The following is a 24522-nucleotide window of genomic DNA, read 5'->3' as shown; positions in this document are numbered from 1 at the left end:
ATATTCTTTTATCCAGCATTGTTCTTCATTCATCCTTCTATTCTGGCACTGGTTTTCTTAATTTGTTGTCTTCTAAGCTGAAGGAATGTCATATGCTTTGGCTTTGTTGTGGACAGGGAAAATTAGGGATTTGCTCACCCTTCTCTTCGAGCTCATCAGTGTGTTCTGATTCTGGGTTGGATTTTATTTTCTTCAGCTACAGCAAAGCCTTCAGCTTTTGCCTCAAATGGGTGGTGTGTTCCTGAAGCTGTTAATTCGTGCATCCCTTGACTTTAAATTGTTCACAGTTCTGCTGAGCATTTGTGAATGAGCGTGGAGGAAAATCAATATATGAAAAAACCAAAGCAGGAGGAGGAAAACAGCTCTTCCAGCACCTTTCCCCGGTCACACCATTGCCTGATTTAGTTTTTTTGTCTGTGAACTCGTTAGAGTTTAAATTTAGAAATGGATTGTTTTGGAACAAGTCACTTTTAAGATCGTTTTCAGGAGATTTGTGTGTAATTTAATCCCATTCAGGTTTGCTGCTCTCTGATCTGCTTGTTCTGCAAGACTTCAGGTTCTCTGTTTCCCTGTACTTCTCCCACTGCATTCTACAAATCTGTTGGGGTCTTCTTACTGTCAAAACTACAGCAGCATTTATGAATCCTTTTATAACTTTTCTATTCCCTGATTCTATTCATTGACAAGGTGGTGTTTCTTATAACCTGGAGGTTTAAAAAAATGTAACTTCAGTGTCTCTGAAGGATCTCATTAGTGATTATTATTCAAATACTCTAGAAATTGAATGTGTATACTTTAGAAATTAGCCTGAATAATATATTTAGTATTTCTGCTGTATGTTCTCTTACGTTTACTATTAATTTCCAACACTGCTTTGTAAAAAAGGGCATCTTTTTACTTAGAGCTTATCAATGAGTGAAGTTGCTGACGAAGAGTCAAAAAAAAAAATCTCAGAATGTGAATGTCCAATATAATATCTCAACCACTTGAATTTGAGACAGGAAAAAATTAAGATTTTTCCATACTTCCATCTAGTGTGCATGAAGGAAATTGCATCCATGACTGAAATCCCAGCTATTCTCCTAGCAGTTCCAGTTGGGAAAGGATCATCATCCACTGGTCTTTGTTAAGGAGTTATTGCTATGAACTGACAGGTTTTGAGATTCAAGTCTTTATGTGGTGGTACCTTTGTGATGTCCATAAAATGGTGACACGTGAAGTTTGAGAAAAACCACCTTTCAGCATGTGGTGTTTGTGCTCTCCTTACTGTGTTCTGCCCTATTTACTTCTCACTCTGTGCTAGGATTTCAGCTGCTTGATTTATGAATTATTGCTATTGAAATAAAATTAAAGTGGCTGCTCAGTTATTTAAGAGCCAATTAAATCTGATTTTATTCTGATGTAACATTTCCAGTGAAAGGGCATAAAACACAGTCTGTGGGGGAAAGTTAGATCTAAAAATAGTTAGTGTTTATTTTTTATAATCTGTCCTTTCAACAGCTTGACTTGGCAAATAAAATCCTTTGCAATTTCACAGCAGTGACTGCAGATGTTAGAAGTTGTTCTGTATAAGAAACTAAAACAGGTTTGGTGCTTTTAGTGGTCCTGTATAAACCTTCAGCTGTGGCTGCTGGCTGGAGAACGTATCCAGGCAGGAGAAAAGAATTTGCAAAGCTTTTGGAGAATATAATTTATTTACCAGCCTTTGGTGACTTTGAAAGGTAGAAACAGAGGGTCTTTTGGGACAAACATTTCTCAGATCCTGGGCTGTGCTGTCCTGAGGGATCAATGTTAGAATTAGTTGAGGTTCCAGTATCAGATTGTGCTAATTACTGTGAGGTCCCTGCTCACAGGGGACACTCAGGACGAGATGTTTTGAGAAGTGCAACCCAAGAACCTCGTTCATGCATGGACACAGATGACTCATTTGTGTTGTATTGGAGAGCCAAATTCACTCTTAAAAGTCTGCTGGGGCATGGACACTCCAAAAAACTAAAGTCACCAGAAAATATCCTGCTGAGACTTGTAGTCCTGAATTTAAATACCAATAAATACAGCCAATAGAGAACAAGCAGGTACTTTTCATTTTGTGTGGCAATTAAAATGTGTCTTTTGGTAGTGGTATTTCTTACTAGGGGAAATGAGAATTTCACACTGTACATGATGTCTTCTGTGGGCATGGAGACTGCTGGCTGAGCCTGTTTCGATATGAAGAGCCTGGTTTGCCTTATTTTTTTATTAAAAAGAAATCATATTGATGTGGATGTAATTTTATTTATGACTAGACAAGCCTGCACTAGCCAGCTCTCAGGTTTGTGGCGTCTGTCTCCAACAAGATCATAGATATGGAGAAAATTATTTATTTTAGTATCCAGTGCTTAGATAAAACTCTGATTTTGTGCAGATGGCACTGAAAGGATAATACATAGCTTGGACAAATTTGTATAAACCACCATGTATTTCTACTAGAATCCAAACCTTCATTTGTATTGTATTGTAGACTCCAGATCTTAATTTGATTTATATTTTTATACTAACCTGGGGGTTTTGGGTGTATGGAATTAACTGCTGAGTGTAGAGGTTGGTGGGGATGGTGTCCTCTGGTCTGGCTGCACTAAGCATCTTGGAGGGTCCTTCCAACTGCCCAGCCTGGCACTCTGAAGAGCTGTTGGGAACTGTCTGGTTGATCTTGGAGAATGCTTGGGGTTTTGGGATGGAGAACATTCAGGAGTGTAAGGGTGCTCAGCTTTTTGGAGAGGGTTGGAGGTGGCACAGGTGTTTGGGAGTGACCTGCTCCTCCCTCAAAGGCTTTTATAGAACACTTTAGTAGAGCACAATCAAATTCTTAGAGCAGCACTAATTCTAAATAAGTGTTTGCTAAACAACGTTAATGGATTTAAAATGTTTTTAGGAATAGTTATTAGTCCTTCAGTCTCGTATGGTGAAGGGAGTTTTGTCTCAATGGGGGGCTGCCATTTTAATGCTTCCTGGCAGGAGGCCTATTTTGATCATGCAAATTAGGTTGGAAAAAGTAGGCTAAGCCATTAAAAAGTAGGAGAGATCATGAAATTTTAAAATTTTAAGGTGACTGTTTCTCTAATTATTAACATTTTTGTTATCATCATTCGCGTATGTCACTTCATTTCTCTTAATTCTCATGTCCTCATCCTTTAACTCTGTCAGCCTCAGTGCTGGTTGCTCTTGCATCCACCACTCCAAATGGAAGCCTCAGTCTGTTGGCTATTTTATTCCCAGCAAGGTGCTTGGAAATCCTGCCATGTGGTGTGTTTTGTTGTAAAACTAGAAATGCAGATACAGTCCTTTGGCTTGCACCAATAGTTAATTTTTTCTCATTCCATTAAAATTAATAGGGACTGATGGTTAAGGTTACGTAAACAACGGATATTTGCAGGGTTCTTGTTGGCAAGGGAATTCATTCTGGGAAGTGGGAAAGGGGCACATGGGTGAGGATTGGAGGCAGTGTCCAGAGAAGGCTGGGAATACAGCGGGGTTTTCACCAGGATCTCAAGGTTTTATCTTCCCCACCAGTTTCTGGGCAGGAGGATGGAGTGACCCTGAGGGAACCTGGACTCCCTCTGGGGGTGTAGGGAAGAGGCCTGTGTTCCCCCCAGGAGCCACATGGATCCTGCAGGAATTCTGCAGCCCATTCCTCACATCCCCCTCCTGCAGGCAACGAGTGCGTCGGCAAAATAACTGCCTTGGTGCCCATAGGCTTGCAAGCTTCATTTAATCCTATTAATATTTAATAGAAAATTAATATTAAGCCAGCATACTTCGAACATGGCTTTGCCTGTGCCCAGAAAGACCCTCAGCTCATATTTTCTCGGGAGTGTTGGATCCTGCAGGAGCAAGACCCTCCTGGAGCAATAGGGGGCTAGGAGCAGAGGGATGCTGTCACCTTCAGCAATTACAGTAGCAGTGCCATGTCCCACCTCAGTGATCACAAATGTTGGTTTCAAATCTCTCTCCCCAAAAGGGGTGTTGGGAGTGCCATGCATGGATAAACGGAGAACTGGGCATTTCCAGCTAAAAATGTGCAACAAATGTGTTTGTGTCAATTATCATTGCACTGACCCAACCAGAGTCTGATGGAAAATGCCAAAAGTTGGATATCAATTTTACAAGGACTTAGTAAATACTAACCTATGCAATTTAGGGGTGATGTTGTGCAAAAAAAGAGAATATTTTTAATTGCCATTTTCAGCTTTGCTACAGTTGATGTTCTGCAGCCTCCCAAACAGTACACTTGAAACAGGAAGGTTGACTCTTGAAGCTGATGGTATCTTTGTCCTTAAGTGAGATTCTGGGAAAGTAAGCTGCATTCCTTAGCTCTTGCAACCCTTTTTAATTGTTTTTTCTCACAACCTTAGTGTGATCTTATCACCTAAGCAATTGTTGCATCATATTTGCTTTATTCTCCCTACTGGGATGTCAGATAATTGCTTTATACCTTTTAATGGAAAGTGTTTGGGAAGCCTGTTACCTCCGGGACATAGATAAGCAGTGCAGCAACTATTGCAACAGTTGCATTTATCCCATTTTTCTGAAGCTGGATGGGAATCCAGCAGGAGAAGGCTTGGATGGCTGGCACCTTCTCTAGAATTGAGTAGCAGCCATAAAGTTACTTGGTGTTTTAAACCCCATCATAGGAGTAAAGCTGCCAGCTCTGCTGTGCCTCGTGTTTTTGTATATCTCATCTGCGGGAATATTCAGCCAGACTTTTCCTTATGAAGTAGTATTGTAGGGTATTAATTATTCATAGTCAGTTTAATTCTTCTTTCTTGCATATTTAATTGTAATAGCATGCTGTATGTCACAGTGATTTCCCAGAAGAACTCTACACCAAAAGCAAACCATTCAGGTATATAGTCTTAAATACGTCCATGCTAATCTTTGTTGTTTAATTTTTGAGCAGAATGGGATATTATGGGATGTTTCTTGCAGGGAAACAATTATGCAAAATCATGATTTCACTTAATCTTTTCAGCTGAAATTCTCGAGCTGAAATAGCTGGTTTGATTTCCACTGATGACGTTTATGTTGTCTTGCTTATTTTATGAGGAAAAAATGCTTAATGGGAGGGAGGACGTGACTTTTGTTTTCTTCTCCAAAGCGGGGGAGCCTTTATCAAAGACTTTGTAAGTGTCAATCGATTCCTTGCAGAAAATGAGGGAAGGGAATAAGATTTTTATTGAGTTTTTTTCAGTGATCAGTATAGCAATGCCAAATGCTTGTGTGATTAAGATTTTTTTTTAAACTTTTTTTTTAACGACTGGGATGTGTTCTTAGTGCTTGATAGGAGAAAATATTGGAGGTACAGGAACTGCAAATGCATTCACAATTTGATTTGCATTACCCTCCTTCTTGCTTGTAAGACACTTGGTGAAGCTGAATCCCTCGTGTTTGGAGAGCAGGATTGTTCTGAGAGGTTTATCGTAGGAGTTTAAACTTCTGAAAAATCTGTTTACAATGTGTCTGAACTGGAGCATAGAGGACACAGTAGAGACTGTTATCTGTTTACTGCTCAGATAAGGAGGTGGAATAGATTGCTGGCCTGTTTCTGAACTCTGCTTAATGAATGGTTGCTAGGCAAATTGCATCTCAATCAGCTTAATCCTCAAGATGTCATTTACAGGTCTGCTCTTTGTGAGGGCCAGAACCGTGCGCTTTCAAACTGCACAGGCCAGAAATTGCTAGCAAAGCAGCTTAGAATAGCTTGTTCAAAAATTCAGTGTACATGTGCTGCTGAGCTGCCCAATTTAAAGTGCCTGTTGTCGCAGGGCTGTCACTGCCTGGCCATGCGCGAGATGAGGCGTGCGGTGATAGACAGGAGGCAGCAGCATCTTTAGCACCGTTTCTGGATCAGCACAGCCCACACCACCATGTTTTGGCACTGGATTAACGTGAAAGAAAGCGTTTCTAAATGGGGACTGCACTGCTGACGTGATGAAAGGTATTTCTGCTTTGGCTGAGTTTGCTTGGAGCTGGGTGTGATGTTGGGGTGCGTATGTGGGGCATGGTTAACAGGTGGAAATGGGAGGTGGTGTCACCTGGCACGGGACAGGGAACTGGGGCTGGCCTTGGTGAGAGAGCTGTAGTCAGGAGAGGGCAGAAGCTGGTTGTGTGGAAGCTCCATCCTGCCTCTGGAGCATTGGACTTTCTCCTGCAGCATCAGGCAAGAGCCAATTAATTGCATATGCTGGCATGTGGGATGCCCACATACATTAGGCTCATGGTTTAGTCCAAAGGAAAAAGTTTCCTAATATAGTTAAGCTTTAACAGTCCCTTTGTAAAGAAAGATAACAAGATACTTGTTTTTATTGGTTTCCCATGACAGCAATTAATCTTGTTGTGGGCAGTGCATTGTTCTTTGGGTGGCTACACCTTCCTTTCCTTTGAAATTCATCCTCTGAGTGTTGTATGTCGTGACACCAAGCATTCTAAAGGCAGACTGGAAAAGGCTGGACTTGTTCAATACAAGACATTTTACAACTGTTCATGGTCACCTTGTGCTGATATGAAATGTCCTTCACATGACACGGTTATTAAAAATACAGGTTTGAGCGTAGTGAGTGAACTTCACAGTACTTGCATAGTTGGGATGTGTGCAGCTTTTGTGTTATTCAAAAATACTGTTTTTTTTAAGAAAAAGATGGCATTTTTAAAACATGGAGAGCCTCTCCAAATAAAACAAAAATAAAATATTCCACCTCAGCCACAGGCAAAATGACAGTGGTGCTTGCATCTCTACACTGTGGATGGGAAGAGGGCTGTCGAACAGAAGACTTTGTGATCAGAGAGTGCTTTTCATGCAAATGAAGATTTTATTATGTGCTGCTGAATCAGGGGCTTGTGTAGTGAGAACAGCACAGAAGTGATAAGATCACTTTGTCATAGCTTGAAATTTTGCCCAGCGTGTCTTTCAGATTGCTGAAATGGGCAAGAAGCACTCTTGTTAAGGGCACAGCAGTAGCTGATACAATATTTGGGGGGTAGGGCTGTTGTTTCATGGTAGGGTCTGTCTACAGGGTTCTGCCACATGTCCAGAGCCCTGATTGCAAAGCAAGGAGGAACTGCAGCCTATAGGTCATCCTGTGCATCAGCAAAGTCCTAAAAGCACCTGTTCCTGATGGGATCCCTGTTCTGCTCTGGGTGAATGGGTGTAGAATCTCCTCTCTGCTGCAAGCCAGGAGCTGTTAGCATTGATCAGAGCAGAGCTGTCCATCCTTGTGGCTGGGATAGCCTGTGGTGCCTGTTCCCAGGTCATGCACATGTCATGGGGCTGTATTTTGCTGCAGAAGGCACCCATCCAGAACTGCCTCTGTTGGATTTTCCTTTTGCATCTGTTAGCTAATATCATCTTCCCGATGTCCTTTCTTTCATGGTTAGAACCGGTTTGGTTTAATGAGGGCTGTTGTTGCCAACAGGGAAGTGGATATGTGTGGTGGAACAGGCATCTAAATCTTCCCCTGCAGATGGGGAGCATTCAGCATCCTGACATGACCTTGGTGAAAGTTCTCTGGCGTGTTACTTTCCCTCTTTATTTATCTTCTTTGCTGTGTAGCAGCTTTGCTTCCAGGGAAGTGTCTGAGCTATTGGAAATCTGTCCTCTCTTCTCTTCCCCTCTCCAGAGACATTGTCAGCGTAACACCCAAACTACTTAGATTGATGCCTGAATATTCTGCTTTTGCACAATCAGGAGGCATTCAGTGAAAGGAGCAAGAGGAGAAGAAGTTTAAGATTTAGGACTGACATTTTTAGACACTTTTCAATCCATAATTTTGCACAGGCTTGGTGAGGAAGGTCAGAGACTTCCTTCACATGGGATGCCCCTGTGTGTGTATGTATTAAGCATCCAAGTGTACAGCACAGGGGAAAAATATTCTTAACAGCCATCAGATTGCAGTGTGGAGTTGTTCATATTTCAGATTCTTATCTGAAGAGTCTTAAGAACAAAATCCAACCCTGCATGTTTCTGGAGAGTTTCAGAGCAGTAGAATGGAACCTTTTGCCTGTTTTTCTCATGCAAATTATGGTAAGGATTATTCAGTGTTTAAAATCTGGTTTATACTGGCTTCTGAATTTCATTTAAAATAAACATCTGGAGAGCTTTTTGATCTCCTGTACAAGACTGTTGTCTGCCTGCCTTGTTAAAATGACTTCTGCCTAATTTCTAGTGAAAGGCAAAGACCTAGATGGTTTCAGCCCAGAGGCAATCTAAATGCTTCCCCTCTGCAGAAATTTCCATGAGCAGATACTTAAAATCTGTTCTCTTAGGGAATGTGGCAGCGATAGGTATCTGTTTTTCCATGCTGCAATTTGGGATCTGCAGAGCTGCTACCTGTAGTGCCATTTGTACTTCTGCAGAACCTCGTTCTCCTGGTGCCAAACACGTGCTGGAGCAGATGCTCTGCTGAAGAATTTCGGTCTTGTCCCTTCACAGTTTGCAGTCCAAAGCCCTCCTTGGGAAGATTGCTACAGTGTGCTGCTATCCCACATTCAGAGCAGTGGAACAGGGAGTAATCAGTGATTTATTCAAGTAGCTGTTACATTTGGAGTCTGTTTTTTGTGATTTGACAGGAGCTCACTTCTCTGCTCTTCACTGGAGATTGAAAACCTGTGCCCATGGTGAAGGCTGAGTATGTGCTTTGAAACAGGTTCCTGTTGCTCTTTGCAGAGCCTGAAGCAGTGATCTGTGCAGGCAGTGTCTGCAGGGCTGGAGTGACTTTACCTCTTTGTTTTTTCTCTGAATTCCTATCTGTATGAGATCAGCTGATCCAACATCGTGTGTGAAGTAGTTAAATGCTACCCTGAATCTATAAGATGTGATTTTTTTTTTTCCCCCCTCCTTTCTAGTCTCTTTGATCAAATCAAATAAAAATGCTGTGCTTTCATTTCTAGTTTTATAATTTCAAAGACAATCTCTTGACGTGCTCAAGCAGTCTGGACCCGAGTCCCTTTTTTCCTTAGTCCAAAGGCTCGCTGTGTCTTGTGCCTTTCTCTGTATCAGCAGTTGCAATCTGCATTAGCTTTTATCTGCATCAAAAGACAAATGGAAGAGAGCAGGACCCTGCAAGGATGGCAAACAGACTTACATGTGCAGTGGAAATATGTAATCCTTACGTTCAGTCTGCCACATGGAGTACAGACCAGTTTCTATACTGGAAATCTCTAGCCTATACTCTCAGAAATGGGAGTTTAGATTTTAGCCTTTGAAGGTTGGTTAATCCCCTTCAGGGCTTAATACTAACGTGAAATACTCTGTGATGTCAAACTTTTCCCCTAAATGCTTCTTTCCCTCTCCCCCCCCCTTTTTTTTTTTTTATTTTGCATATGTCAACTATACAAAGCAATGCTCAGTTTGAGAAATTAGCATTCAAACACTTCGTAAGCACTTTATTTTTGTCTGCTTTGTGAGCAGCTGAACACATGTCCAGGCTGAAATACTCAGAGCTGCTGCTGCTGCCGTTTCCCGGCGTGCATGCCAGGCATGGGAGAATTTGGAACTTTGTCCCGTGTCCTGAAGAGATGCTCCTGATCCCCCATCTTGCTCCAGCACATCTGCACAAATCTCCTGTTCAACTGCATCCCTGGAAGAAAGGATCCCAGTTAAGCCAGACTGAATCATTCCCAGGGAGATGAACGCTCTGGTCGCTGTCATCCCGATCAAAATCCCAGCCGTGTCTGATGGCATTCGGAATGTCGCGGTGCGCGTTCCTTTCTCGGAGTGGTGGTGCTTAAAGCAAAGTGTGCATCCTTCTCTGCATTAAGGAGTCAGATTCAGCTGTTCAAAGCAAGTTGATAAATTGCTTTTCATTAAGTGTCTGAGCGCCAAGGGGTTCAGTGTGTGTTCCAAGGAAAAAATACATTAATTACAGTTTCTGTAGAGCATTTATCAATCACGTAGTTATAAACACTACTAATGCAGTTAATTGAAGGTAGAAAAATTTACCTTTTTGAATTTTTTGACTGTAGCAATTCTATGGCTGGAAAGACAAATTGGAAATTAAAACCTGGGGATAATTTTAGTGAGAGCTGCACAGTGGAGGTCAGGGCTGTTGGAGATGGGTTACCAGAAGCTCACCTTTGTGCAGGCAGCTTTGTGCTCTGTCTGCTGTTGAGGTGCAGGCTGCAGCAGCAGTGTTTGTTCTCTTCTCCCACACAGCCACGTTGTGTTTGCCATGCAGAGGGACCTCCCTGCCTGTGGTACAGTTTCAGCCCCCTCTGTGTCCTGCCCATACAATTTATTTATTGCTCTGTGTGTGTTTGGTTTGTTGTTTTTTTTAAAAGGAAAAGGCAAGTGCAGAGGAGGAAAGATGCACAAAAGCAAACAAAAACATCATATAGTCAGTAAAACTTTATGTGAAAAAAGAAATCTTTCATTAATATAAACTTCAGTTAAAGGTAGTGTGTTGGAAGCTGCTGAAGGAGTCAGGTGAGATTGTGCTGAAGTGTTTTATCAGGTCTTCAGACAAAAACCTCTGGTTCTTGTGGTGTGTAGAGGCTTTGAAGGTACCTTGCACACTGCTGTTGCTTTCCCTGGGGCTGTTTTGAACTGTCAGTTGTGCAAGTGGCCGTTTTTTGTGCTTCTCAGGAAAGCAGTGAGAATAGCAGAGACTTTTTACAGTAGCTCACAACTAATGTATTTCTTGTCCTTTCTTCTATGGAGTTGTTATGAGACGGCCTTTGAGTTCCCTGGGGGATTGATAAGGACATTAGGTCTTTGTCAGGACAAGACAGCAGGACACCAGCACCTCATGAGGGTTGACAGGAAAACACCATCCCAAGTGTCTGGTCCAGCTCTTTGGTATTCACCTGATGGCTTCTATTTTCTGCTGGTGAGTCTTTCATACATGTGTTGCAGCTTCTGTTTGAGGTTCTTAAAATGCTTTTCATCTTTGCATCTGGCTACACAGTATTTCCAACTACAGAAGGAAGTCTTATCTTGCCCTTACAAAGATAAGATGTGTATCCAAGAGCTGATGTGTTCATGGTCCAGCAGGAAGCTCTGTCACTGCACAATCAGATAAAGATCTCCAGTTTTGGATCTTTAAAATGTATTTTTCACTGCTGGCTTTGTAAATGGACTGTTAAAATTTCACCATGTGTGGGACCATAATTCAGTGTCCAGAGAGAGAAATACTAAACCATGCTGTCAGTGTGATTGTACAGGTCAGAATGGTTCACATGTGTGACCAGTGCAAACCAAAATCCATCCTCCCCGTGAGCCCATGTTCACACACCACCAGCACACCTGGTCCAAAAGTGAGTCACTTCCTATTTTTATTCCTTTATATACAAGTTCAGTTTTTCTTCTGTTTTGAAGTATAATGCATTCTGCCTCATCTTATTTGCAAATATTTCTCATTTTCAAGTGGATCTATTTTTAAAACAGGACTCAAAACATACTTTTCAATAGCTAACAAATGACTGCTCTGTTGTTTGTCTGTTAAATAGAGCTAAAATTTGTTCAGAGTTAGCTCTGAAATTTTTATTTTTTTTTAATAATCAGCTTGTAATAAACAGGGGAAGATATCTGCTTTCCTACCCAGGAACTGTCATAATCCGTAACTTCTAACGATGTTTTAAAAGGAAAAACTGTCTTCCTTCTGTCATGTGCAGCCACAAGGATTTCTGTAAGTCATGATTAAGACTTTAATTCAGGGCTTTTACAGAGTAAGTGTGGAGTGAGAGGAGATAATGAAAATGGTGATCTTTGTGAAGCAGCCACAGGAGAGGGAACTGTTTCATGTTTCCTTTCCCCTTTGCCTAGGCAGCTGTTTGCTGTACCTAAGAAAAACTTCCTTTTCGGGTCTGGGAAAGCAAGAAAGCTGGGAGGGAGGAATTCTGCCCAAGAGTGGCACGAGGAAGCTCACAATTCTTGCATGTCCTGTGTGGTGAAGTAAAGCCCAGAATTATAACCTCGTGCTTCTCCCACACATGGAATATGTAGGAAAGCTGCACATAACCCTGTTGCTGCTGAGGATGTTGAGGTTATAACTGCAGGCTGTCCCCTATGGGAAAGAGGTCAGTGTGTATTTTGGTTTCTTATCACTTGAAGGCAGAAGGAAGTTGCATAGAGGATGGGGAATGTCTGTTGGTGGGAATGTGTGGTACTCCCACTGGGGTATGTGTGAGCAGCATTCTGTAGTTTGGTAGAGGCTGGGCTGTTCTGGGTTTCCTTTGGATGGAAGTCATCTCAACTAACCTTAATTTCCCCTCATGTTCACATGAGAACAGGCACGCTCGTGTTTATAAGTCTTGTTCCATATTTCAGAGCTGCTGTGATGCTGGAGATGCTGTTTGAGCATGTAGGAAGAAGCTGGGGTTAGTTTGCCCCGAGGATAATGGGTGCTTTGGAGGAAAGAATGTTTGTTTGTGCCTGACAGTATCTTGTTGAGGAAAATGGGATCTTTTGTGTATGTTACAGCGCTGGGTAGGGAGTCTGTTTTACATTTTGAAAGTAAAAATGTAAGCCTGATATCCAGGGCAAGTTATTTTGATGACAATGCTGTGTTTTCCTGGTGTGTGCTGTGGTTCAAGTGTAGAATCCTTTTTTCTCTCCCCAGTATCCCAGGAGCCATATGCAGCCATGAACATAGCCAAGATACATACCAGGCTGTGTCTTCATCCCTGTTTCTCACCAGTACAGCATGAAAAATTTGAAGTTTGAAGTTATGATATAAAAGGAGAAGGAAAATTAATTAAAGGTCAGAGTGCTTTAGTGTAGTGAAAATTGAGAGGAGGCAGATACAAAGTTATTCAAATTGCTTTTGACTTCAGGTAGGTTGATTTTCCTATTTCTTGCATATGTTCCCATGGTAAGGTGTTATCTCATCTGTCTCACAGCTGACCACTAGTATTTGTGTTTCAAGCACAGCCAGAAATCTTCATTTGAAGCTCTGGCCAGGCCCTACAGTCATCCTGACTTGTCTTTTCTACATCTTTCCTTCACCTTAGGAAGGTGCAACACCTGGCAAGACCTACTTTATGCTTGTGTTGTCTGTCAGCTCCTGCCACGTTGCAGAATACAGAGTTAAATCTAAAAATACTCATAAAAAGAGGTGAGAGCTTTGAGCAAAGTAAAGTAAGCCACTGATTTGGGTCATGAAGGGGAATTGATGTCACTGGTTCTTCGTTGCAGCTTTCTTGAGCTAAGAAGTTCTGTTCTGATCTGTGAAGATGCAGAAGAGCAGGGGTGAGCAAGTGGTGCTCAGGACAGAGAAATGTGATCTGTGTCCATTTGTCCCCAGGAGACTGCCCAGACCGTGACCTTGTAAGCCTGGTGTGAGAAGTCAAGGTGGTGTTAAATGCTCTGCAGTTTCATTTGTTTTCACAGTCTTCAGTGGTAGAAAACACTTACCCACTGCTGTCCTTTAAAGAAAGAGTGACTCTGGCATCAGGTGATTAAGTGCTTCATCCAAAATTATGTCAGGAACCTGTGGTGAACCAGATACTTCCCTCCATCTCTCCTGTCATAGACTAGTCCATCATCAGGAGACCACTATTCTAACATAAATATAGTCAAAAAACCTGAAGCCAACTGTAAAAGGAGTCGTGTGCAATTTTTGCCTGTGTCAAGAGTGGTTATGTGGCTTCAGTAATGTTTGTTAAGTGCTTTGATATGCTTTGGTGAAGGACAGAGTGTTAATAATTAAAATTGTAAAGAAGTTCTGGAGTAACATGGGGTTTGATGACTGCTTTCTGGTCTGTTAGTTAACAAAAATGCAAAATATAAATGGACGAATCAGCAGGAACTGAGTTGAACGCTCCCTTCCCCCAGCCACCTGCATGGGCTGAGTACAGAAAGCAGCTAATTGTCTGCTCTGCTGCAGAGATGAAAGAAGCTGGTCCTACAACAGGAAAGGCTATTGAACTGCATGAAGGTGGTAAATTATCAGCACTGAAAACCTTTTGAGTCGGTATCTTTACGTGCTCAAAAAGTACATTATTTGTACTGGTATTGACAGCGTTCAGGGGCTGATAAAACTGGCGTCTGGTGACGTGAATTTTATGTTTCAGTACCTGTAATTAAAAAGTCTGTAAAACTGAAACTTGTTGGAAACTGTGCCATCGCCCTTTTTGGGTGTAGTTGAAGGGTGTGTTTGGTGAGGACAGGCCTTCATAATGGCTTTATCTTGGCCCAGCTGACGAGCTGCTTGCAGAACTGCTCTGATTTGTAGTGGGCAGGCTGTGAAACAGCCTCATGTTTGTCCATTTTCCTGCTAGCACTTCCATTTGCAGAGTGCAGGCAGGAGCAGGCTTCTTGCCAGCAACAGCTTCATTCAGATTAGGGCTTTAGTTCAATTATGTCCAATTAACTTTTATTGCAGATAGCAGTGATAATTACTTACAAGTCAATTTTTTGGCTGTGGTTATCCCAAGGCTAAAGTCTGAGCTTGATGGATTTTAATAACTGAAGTGACGTGTAGTTTTTCTCTTTTTTCTTCTTCAGGCCTCAATTAGATGAAAGGTCAGAAGCTATGTAAAAATCCATCTTACAATTAAAGCCAACTGTTCTACTCCTCAGCAGATGCATAGTACTGTGTTTTAAAATAATCTCTTGGGGCAGACCTAAAAAAAGGCTTTTTAAACTCTAAGATCCTTGAGCTGGCTGCTGCTTTATCCGAGAAGTGAATTTGGTGGAGCTGATGTCACACGTGGCAATACCTGAAGCTGAGAGCCGCCTTCTTGGCTTTTTTTACTGCACTGCATCCTGTTCCAAACTGCTCACCTAGAAGCCTTCAGTAACAGCCCTAGGGCATGAGGAGTGTGATATGAACAATATTCCATTTAAGTGCTGTTATCCCAAAGCTGCTTCCTTTTCTTCCCTGTTGGGCGTTGCCATCCCAGCTCGGTGAGAGAAGCAGAGCTGTGCTATGGCAGCATTTAAATTCTTTCTGCCTTCCCCAACAAACTAATTTTGTTGACTGAGTAACATTATAAATGGAGGTCAGCCTGAAAGGTGACGTGGTTTACAAGCAAAATCATAGTTAGTTAAATGCCAAGAAGCAAAAATTGATTTTGATTAAAACTGTTGCAAGGGCTCCACAAAAGGTCCACCTGAATGCAGAAAGCCAAAGGTCCTGTGCTGGCAGGTGCTGACAGTGCACTCCCCGTGCTACAAAGGGCAATTTCCTATTGTTCAGTTTCCTATTTATTTATCCCCAAGTCCACTCAATGCTATTGTGATTTATTGCCATTTCAGAGGGCAACTTCTCTGCCCACTGTTTTGCAGTTTTCCATTTATAAAGCATTAAGAGGATGTGATACCAGCCGGTGATGAATACACTGCTAGTTTGGTAATTTTCTTCCAGGAAACACTAAGATTTATCTCTGGCTCTTCAGCAGTCCTGGGAAAGGGCCATTCTGGTAAGTGCTTAAGAATAAAGGGCAGTTTTAGAGCTAGAAAAAGGCAGGAAGCCTGCAGGATGGGTCTAGACACTGTCAGGCAAAGCATGGCTGCCTGGAAGGAGTTGTATTGAATGCTGAGGTTGGCAGGAGGGTTCATTGTCTGTTGTTGACATGACCAAGTCTTTGAAACCCCTACATTTTAGGTTACTTTGGGAGAGAGAAAAGGAATTATTCTCCTTGGTGTTGAGCAGGCTGCTGGGGGGTAAATGGCACACTGAGTTTCCCTCGGAGCATGAAAATTGGCCCGGATTCAATTATGTTTCCTGGCAAGCTCTTGTAGACATTTGTACCAAAGAAACTTCACAGCCCCGGTTAGTTTTTGTTGTTGCCTGCAGCATTTATGTGTTCTGAACTTGGCATGTGCTGCCTGCGCTCGGGGGGTTGCCGTAAATCCTGCCCATGACTCTGGAACTTCACGGTGGATATGGAACTACCTTGTGACTAAACAGCAGAGGAGAAGCAAAGCATAGCAGCCACAAGCCTTTAACAACCCTCACATAGAGGCTTTCGGGACCCCAGGGTGCTGGAAACTTGGAATAGTTTGGAGCTTTTTCTTTCGTGTGTGGGTGGATGCTCCCCGCTTCCTCCTGGCCTCCGGCTTTGTGAACAAGCCCACAGTTAATTGTGGAATTTCAAACATGTGTGTTCACTTTCAGGAACCTAACTTGAGACTTCACCAGCTTGCTTTCCTCTAAACCAGCTCAGTTTCCCATGTTTCAGTGGCCAGGTGTGGTTTGTTTCCTTTGTGTTCTCACCCTGTAAGGTCTCTCAGGAGCTTCAGAGGCTGGTGTATCTAAAAACTTGGCAATAGCTGTATATGTGGTCCATTTATGTTATGATAAAACTGTTAGAAATTTCCTAGCAGTTGCTTCACACATAGATTTTACTCTAGATGGTAAAAGGATCCCCTTGGTCTGAGAAGCACAGAGGCAATAAACACTAAATGTTGAATATAATTCAGAAAATGATACATTTTTAAGTCAAGAAAGGCAATATTGTGATAAGTTCTACTGGAACTGATTCTTAGCTCTGCAGGGGTGTCCCTGGGCAGTGGGTGGATGTGAGTTCTTGCATCCTGGTGAGCCCCTGTGGTGACAGGGGACTCTGCTGCCTGGACCAAAAAACACCATAATGTGCAGGTAAGGCTGAATGTAATAGTCGTTGTGAGGATGTGCCAATTACCCCCAAATCCCAAGCACTGCAAATCCCTCTTAAGCTTAGCATGCTTTGATTTAATTATTAATAAATCTTAGGAGAAAAAAGAAATCTGTTCACATGTCTAAACCTGCTATTTCGTGGAGCATCCTGCAGTGTGTGTGCTGTTAAGATTATATCCCGCAGCCAGATTAGATTAAAATCACTTCAAAGAGGGGTATTTATTTATTTATTCCAATCTAATGATTGGTTTCCTCTAGAGATATGCTTTATCTTTTTTTATATATATATTTTCAAGACAGAGCTTGTTGTGCTGCGTTTGGCAGTGTACAGAATCTGTTTGAAATGCAATTTAAAACCCCAGGTTTTCATGGTTCATAGCCCTCCATGGCTGGGTGCCACAGCCTACTGGTCAGATCACTCTCCAGTTTGCAGCTGACTGGTTTAGCTGACAGTGTGACTGACCCTGGTACAGTGCAAAACCCTCTCCATTGCAGTTCCCCCAGCAGCACACCATTCATTCTTGGAGGGGGTTGGAGCTTTGCAGGTGCTGGTGCCCACACAAGTTGCCACTGTTGAGCCAGATCTGCTGGTGAGAAGTCCTGATGTGCCAAGTTCAGTTCATCTCCTGCTCTGGACTAATTAGAAGGAATAAACCCAAGCAGGAGGGGCTGATGGGCCCAGCTGCCAATCCTGAGACAGCCAGTAGTGCTCACCTCAATCCCAAATACAGCCCATGCCAGGGATTTCAGTTCATTTTTGCTGCTGGTGAGTTGGAGTTGTCCGTGTCAGCTCATGCTGGGTAAGGGTCAGGTCAGAAAGCAGCAGTCAGGTGCTGAGTATCTCAAAGGGAATAAATGTTAATTAATTTCTAACTAGAAAAAATGAATGGGGTGCTTGTCAAGATATTTTGAATGTGTTTGTTTTCAAATACTCAGATTTCAATTATGAAAACCGGTACTGATTTCATAGAGAAGAAAAACTGAAGCAGGATTTTAATTATAGTAAGAAATTCAGTGATGGAGTTATGGTCAGCACTTCTATACAAGTATGAATTTCTTTTTCTAATGCTCAGCAGTCATCAATTTGTTTACTGCAGATCAAGCTAAAAGAGTGATTTTAGGCTTCCACTTCAAATTATTTTTTGTAAGTCCAGTATTTCCTTTAAAATTATTATTTCCACACCAGTCTTTTATGAACCTTTGGCATTACCTAAAACGATTATCTGCCTGTGGGAACAAGTTGCCTTTATAGCTTTCTCTAAAACATTGCTCTCCATACTGGAGCTAAAGCTTCTGTAAATACATGTTTTGACCTTCAAGGAAGCACTGCTGTCATGTAGCAGGAGCCTGGCTATTCTGAGGTGAATGCTGTGACCACTCCTAATCACTTGTTCTCTGTCTCCTAATGTGCCATTATCCTGTTTATTGCTGTGTGCACCTCGCTGGGCCACTTCAGCAAGAGGCTTTCTGAGAGCATCACAGTTCAGGCTCTAATGAGCATTAATGATGGAGCAGGTGAGCAAACCCTCCCTGCATCTTGCTGCCAGAAATGCAGCTTCCTCAGTCAGAGCGTGGCTGTGCTCTTTCAGGGCTGCACACAAACTTACCATCAATTAAATAATGTTTTAGACACTGACCTCCTTTGGGCCTGCAGGGATGGGAAGTGAATCCTTGGTTGGCATCAAATGTTGTTGGAGTAAAAGGTGGATGCTCAGATGAATATGGGAATAGTGTGATCTGTTTTTCTGTCTACAGTGAAGGCTCTAAATTTTGTTTGTCTGCTTTTCACTGAGAAATAGGTCTTGTTTGTGCCAGCCTTCTGAAGTTGATGAAATGAGAAAAAAGGAAAATACAATTATTATTTTTTTTCTTGCTGACTGTGGGTGTTTCTGTTGCTTACTCAGGTAAAGCTCTGACAACTCACAGTGGTTTTGTCTTCTGATTAAAAGGAGCTGGATTCTTGTTTTGTCTTTTTGGTCTTACTGGGCATGATTTGGGACAAGGAACTGCTGCCCACAGGCTGTTTGCAAAGTTTCACTGAATGTTGTGTATCCACAGTCACGACTGAATCTCATCTATAAAGGCTGAGCAACTTTTCAGTTCCTCAAGCAATTCTTTGATGTCGTGGATGTGACAGGTCTTCAGTCATCATTTCTGAAAGACTCCGAGATTTCAGTCTTCTCCGGAGAATCAGAAGAAAATTCAGGTTTAGATTTATTTTACAAGGTTTTACATATCTTGGACTTTGGGCAGTTCAGATTGTTGCTGTCTCCTAGGAATGAAGTGGTGAATGATACAAACAAGCTCTGTTGGTGGTTGTGCTGTCAGCCCTGCACCTTGGTGAGGTGGTGTGTGTGTTTCTCACAGCACCAGGTCTGTGTTACTCTGCGTGGGAAGAGAGAATGGGCAGCAGCCCGGATTGTCAGACTGACATTCAGTGCCCAAAACCACTTTTGTTAGTCACAGCAGCACCCAGCAGGCTCACTCAGCCACACTGGGTCAGCTTTGGACAGCGCTAGCTCAGTGAAAATGCAGAAGCTCTCACAAATTAATATTTGTATGAGATTTCTTGGCCGTTGGTTTAATCAACCTTTGCGTGTTGAGCTGAGGAGATGCATAAACATGGAGCTAATGAAGTGTACACAGTGAGTAATTGCTGTGCTGCAGGAAAGCTTTGAGTCCAAGCCGTTCACTCCGTTGGTGCCAGCATTCCATGGGCAGTCTGACCTGTGCTGGTGGTCTGAGGTGAGGTTTTGCATTCAGGTCTTTAAAAGGTCTCTGCAGAAATCTGCTGTTAGAGGTTTCTGGAGCATGAAGGTGGCGGTGCTGATGGTGTCACATCGCTGTCATCACATTGTTTGTGCCGTCTCAGCAGCGAGACTCTTTCAGAAGTGGCCTTTGAGAGGTTTTGGCAGATGTGGTTTCTCATGAATGGGCTTGAGCTTTCTCCTTCCCCCCCTTTTGATCTTTGAATGCCTTCCCAGTTGTTTTAATTGGGGTTTGTGAAACAACGACTGAAACTAAATCAGTTTAACATGTCTTGAATCCTTCGACTTTTCGCATGTTTTGGAGGTCATATAACAAGTCCCAAAGCCCTTCTAGCTGCTCCTTAGGTATTTTGCTCTCTATAGCAGCACTGGTGCTTGTGGACGTCTGGACAAGGAGAAAAAAAATCTACTGATTTCTCCAGCTTGGTTCTGTCACCCAGTTTTCCAGAACTTTCTAGAATGCTGCAGCCAGGAGGATTTGTAAAGGGGCTTGGACCAGATGGCCTTTAGAGATCTTGTTCCAACTTAAATCTCTGCAGTTCTAGTAACATTGGACACTTTGAACTCCAGTTAGCCGTGTTGTTGGGATCCCTCTTTGCACAGCAATGGTGGGATTTGAGGGGAGTTGTGCCATGTTTATATGCAAGGAGCTTTAGTGCTCCATTTTGAGGTTTGATTTCTTAAATGCTGGACCAAACAGAATTAGGATGGTGGCACCTCTGCAGCCCCTTTGTGCACATCTTGCTGTTATCTGCCCCACAGCAGCTCAGGTTAGCAAGTCTGCTGAAAATGAAGGAAGTTGTAGCCATTCATCTTTCAGCCTAATGGACCACAGAAATTACAAGCTGTAGCATGCAGCTTAATCTTGCCACAAGGCAGAGTGCTGCATACTTTGCCTTCAATTTATGCATGCCATGCCTTTTTGTTAAATGCAAAAGGGCAGTTGACAGGGTTTCTCTAGAGATGTTGCCTTGGTGGATACCAGTGCATTTCAGCATAGTGAAATGAGTAATGGTGGTTTCTTTACCATTCATAACAACCACCTTTGAAATGTGAGGACAGAGCTATGGATTATTCTCTGTATGTCAAGCAGCAGAGGAGAGCGAGGCAGCTATTTTGGTTTTAACCCTGCAGGTGACCCAGTTCTTGAAGTATTTCCGTTGCTGTTAGGAGATGCAGTCAGGACTGGAGCAGTGGTTGCGCATCTGTGCTCGGTTAGGCCTTCACTCAGGGATGGCTCTTTGCCGCTTTCTTTTCTCTGTTCCTCCTTGTATTATAACTTTGAATTGTCTCTCTGTTGTTGCAGTGTGCAGAGGAGTGAATGCCCCATGTTGTGTTAGTGCCTGTCTGCCATGCTGGCCTGTCTGCCAGGACCAGGTGACCTCTCCTTTCAGCTTCTTTCTTACACGCAGATGAACACTGGACTTCAGAAATGTGAGTGATGTTTTGTCTGCAGGATGTGGTTAACTGTTGAATCTGGCTCTGGTACCGCTGTGACATAAACATTTAGGATACAGTGGAAAAACTATTAAATGTAGAGTCTTTCTTTTGTTGTGCCTTCAAGGCATCTGTCAATAAAGGCTCTGAGAAATGGCTGTAGAGGTTCACATGTGTGTAGCTCCTCTGTTCCTGGCTCTGCAAAGGTTAATTTTAACCACAGCAGGATGCAGCAGGTGAGGTTCCTGTGAGATTCGTGCCTCTCTGCTGAAAAGGTTTTGTGCTAAAAGTGTGCCAGCTGATTTGCTTCTCAACACAATTTTTTCCTCAGTCTTTTTCGCTTTCCTTCGTGCAATTGCTTGTAGACACCAATAAAAGTTGGATCAGTCTAATGCAAACCTTTTCAGGTCAGCAGCTCTTGCTCTACATACCTGGGGCTTATACTGCAAATATTAGTGAGCTAGCCCAAATTACTAAAGTTCAAAGTTTCCGTCTTCTTTCTGATGTCTCTTTGCTGCCTCTGAAAATATGTCTGCAGAGTGCTCTGATAATTCTTTTTTGATAACTTCAGTAATTTTTTTCATAGTTGTACTGGTATTTTTAAGAACAAGTTGTGCTTGAGAATGTAAGTTTACTGACTGGAGTTTTTTTTAATTCTTATTCTGTCTCCTCTTTATCACTGAAGTAGCACATTGATTGTTCAGCTGAAATTTCAGAAATGCCAAGGTTTCTATGTAAGGTCTGTGTACTTGGTTCTTAGAGCTGTGACCTGTCTCTTGTGTTTGAAATGTGCATTGGGAGATCTCAGTTTGCTGATGCACTCCTTGCTTTTTAAACCCAAGTGATTTGCAGTCCACTTGTAGCTAAATTGTTCATATAGCGAGGCTTATGATGCTACAGAAAATAAATAGGGAAGATAATTTTGCACTTAAGTGGCTTGCCAGAAGTGACTGACACAGTTCACATACGCACCTGAGCTCCCACACTGCACTTTTGCCAGCTCCATGGGATTGGTAATTGTAATGACAGTCAGCAACAATAAAAATCTTCACTCACCAAAGGACTGGTGATGGCATCAGTCTGGGCATCCCTTCCTTTCTCTTTCCTGTTTCCAGTGTGAGCATTGCTGACAGCCTGTGGGGTGAGGACGTGCCTAGGTCTGTGCATTGTGTGAGATTTCTTTGTCAGAGCTTAGTTCTGAAAGCAAAGTGTTGAGGTTCATGTGAGGGCAGCTGTGCATAAATCAGGTATTTGCTAATTACAGCTTTACTAGGCAGCATGCTGGTGTGTTGGGCAGTTTTCCTCACCTGATGGATGGTACCTGATGCTGTTTCTTGGAGATCTGCAGATCCATGTCCTGAAAGCATTGCTGTGTCCTGCTCAGTGAAGAGCTTTGGGAACTGCATTTCAAAGAATTTAGGACATAAAGTAGCTGGCAGGCACGGGCTGGCAGTGGTAATGCTCAGCTGTTGGGTTTGTTCTGATTTATGTGGAAGATGAGGCTGCTGGTACAGACCTCGCTCAGCCCCCGCTGCAGATGTGGGCACGATTAATTGGTGCATTTCTCTTCTGCTGGAGATGCATGAGTAGCCCAGCCCCTGGCCAGGGCAGAGCTGAGTTAATGAGCATTTTTTTGATGGAACAGTGACTTGTGATGGGGGGTGGAAGCAGGCTGTAATAATAGTGCTGTTGCTTTTATAAAAGGCACAGGATCCACAGAATTGCCTTTCTTCAGACTTAGAGTGTTTGTATTAATAATTTTTAAGTCTAGTTTTCTGGATCAGACTTTTTATTAGTGCTTAAAAATCCACATTAGCTCAATTACCATTTTTTTCCCATATTCACTATGTAATAAGGGGCTTGTTCTTACAAGTGGTCTGTGTAGTAGGAGTTTGGTAGATTTATATGCACATATTTTTTCCTTTAGAAACTGATGACTACAGGACTTCCATTATCAGTATTTTTTTTGTTGAATTCCATCCTGAGTTCATGCTAACCCTGGAATTCATCCTTTTCCATGCAGGGGATTTCTCACTGGCCCAGTATCTGTATTCTCTCCTTCCTCCCAGTGACTCCAGTATAAACCCGACTGGTCAATTGGGATATTTGAGGCAAGATTGTTCAGGCTGTGTCTGCAGCTGCTGTTGGACATAGCAGCAGTGCCAAATCTTCTGGGGAGAAAAAAAGGTTGTTTTTCTGTGACAATGGTGCAAAATCAAGTGAAAGGTGCTCCTTAGGAAGTATTTTGTTGGGAAGGGACATCAGAGAAGAGAAGATTGGACTAAATGTGGGATCATCAGCTAAACTGAGTCTTTTTGGGATGGTTCTTTGTGTAAAGCCTTTAGAGAAACTGCTGAAATTGAGGGGTTTATGCAGAAGGTGGACACAGCTGGTTCTGGCTTGTCCCAGCCAGGAGCTCCCATTAGGGTAGCAATCCTGAAGGCCTGTTTGTGTTTTGTTTAATGATAATGAAAATTTAACCATAGACATCTTTTAAAAGCAGTGGTTTTAAAGTCTTAATGTGAAATGCACTTAAAAGATGTTCCATTAGTGCTGAGGTGAGGCAAGGAAATCTGTCTCGTTCCATGACAAAAATAGCTCCAGTGGTTGCCACAGGATTAGCAGGAGTTGTGAACTTGCAGCTCACCAGTTTATTGGGGTGATCGCTAATATGCATAGCTTTGCCTAGTAAGAAACATGGAATAATTACTTTTCAATAAAAGTATTCTGCCTTGCATTCACCATTAGGGAACTTCCTGGAGCTCATCCCATTGTTTTCCTAATGAAGCTTCTTCTTCTGCTGTTGTCTCATCTTTTTATTATGGTCTGATCTGGAATTCTTGCTCTTGCACACAAATGATGATATTCCAATACCAGCATTTTCTTCAGACTATTCTGGCAGATTTTCCATTCACTTAGTTACCAAAACTAATTGTTCTTTATTGGTTTGTAGGGCATTTGTATGGGATATTCAGTTTCTTGCTCACTGTGTAATGCCTTTCTCCTAATATTTTACTGCCTTAATTATTACAGTCATGGAATCTTGCCTATGGAACTACTAGCAAAGCACATTGGGGTACTCAGAAATACATCACCTTCAGGCCTGAGTAACATGGCTGAGTTAGCCTGGAGTAAAAGGAGTAAAATCTTACCTGTACATAAGCCAGGTGTTGTTTGGAATGGTGCTTGGGTTCAGAAGATCCCATCCAAGGGAAGTAAAAGGTGATTTGCCTTTGGTAGGATGCCAGATGATGATCCCAGATTTGATGCTGGAGTATCATTTAACTAAGGGGTTATTTTCTCTCAGAGGAATGAATTCTTCCAGGTTTGGGAGTAGAGGTGTGTCTGACTGACCTATAGCTGCAGCTGTTTCAAGCATCCATGTCTTAGCTGCTTCCTAAAACTTCTGTGTAACAGAAAATCAGATGATTGGATAAGAGAATACTCAGTGTGTCTGTTTAGTGTTTATATTTAATTCTCTGATTTGCCTACAGAAATGTAAACCAGGCTGGGGAATTTTGATGGCAAAGGTGTCTTAAAGCATCTCCTTAGTTTTTTATCTGAGAATAGAATGTGACGGTGTCTGCAAGCATAACATTAACCATAACACAGCTGTGGGGTCCTTTGTCCTTTGCTTCTTCTCTGGTTCATAGAGGGTTGCCAGGGTCATGTCTTGTGGAAGAAACAGACCTTGATGAGCATGGGCAGTGCTAAAAATAAAGGTT

The 24522-nt window shown here is 42.4% G+C and overlaps 1 protein-coding gene across 3 annotated transcripts in view; it reads left to right on the top strand.

The window, feature by feature from the left end:
- FAM222B (family with sequence similarity 222 member B) overlaps positions 1-24522 on the top strand; it is a 35321-nt gene that overhangs the window by 5170 nt on the left and 5629 nt on the right. Inside the window, exons 1-3 of one of the 3 annotated variants that reach the window (XM_086859284.1) lie at positions 14032-15393; positions 18651-18798; positions 20667-20794. The exons of 1 other annotated variant lie outside the window; for it this stretch is intronic. In XM_086859284.1, coding sequence (XP_086715410.1) covers positions 20713-20794 — 82 coding nt within the window. In that variant the 5' untranslated portion in view covers positions 14032-15393; positions 18651-18798; positions 20667-20712. Of the gene's footprint in view, positions 1-14031; positions 15394-18650; positions 18799-20666; positions 20795-24522 lie in introns of those variants that run through there. One more of the 3 variants, XM_086859286.1, reaches the window with a different exon arrangement.

The sequence above is a fragment of the Cyanistes caeruleus genome, chromosome 21 (genome assembly GCF_971803275.1).
Source record: "Cyanistes caeruleus chromosome 21, bCyaCae1.hap1.1, whole genome shotgun sequence".
In the NCBI taxonomy this organism is placed as follows: Eukaryota; Metazoa; Chordata; class Aves; order Passeriformes; family Paridae; genus Cyanistes; species Cyanistes caeruleus.
Note: the sequence above shows the minus strand (reverse complement) of the source record. Positions and strands in the feature narration are given on the sequence as shown.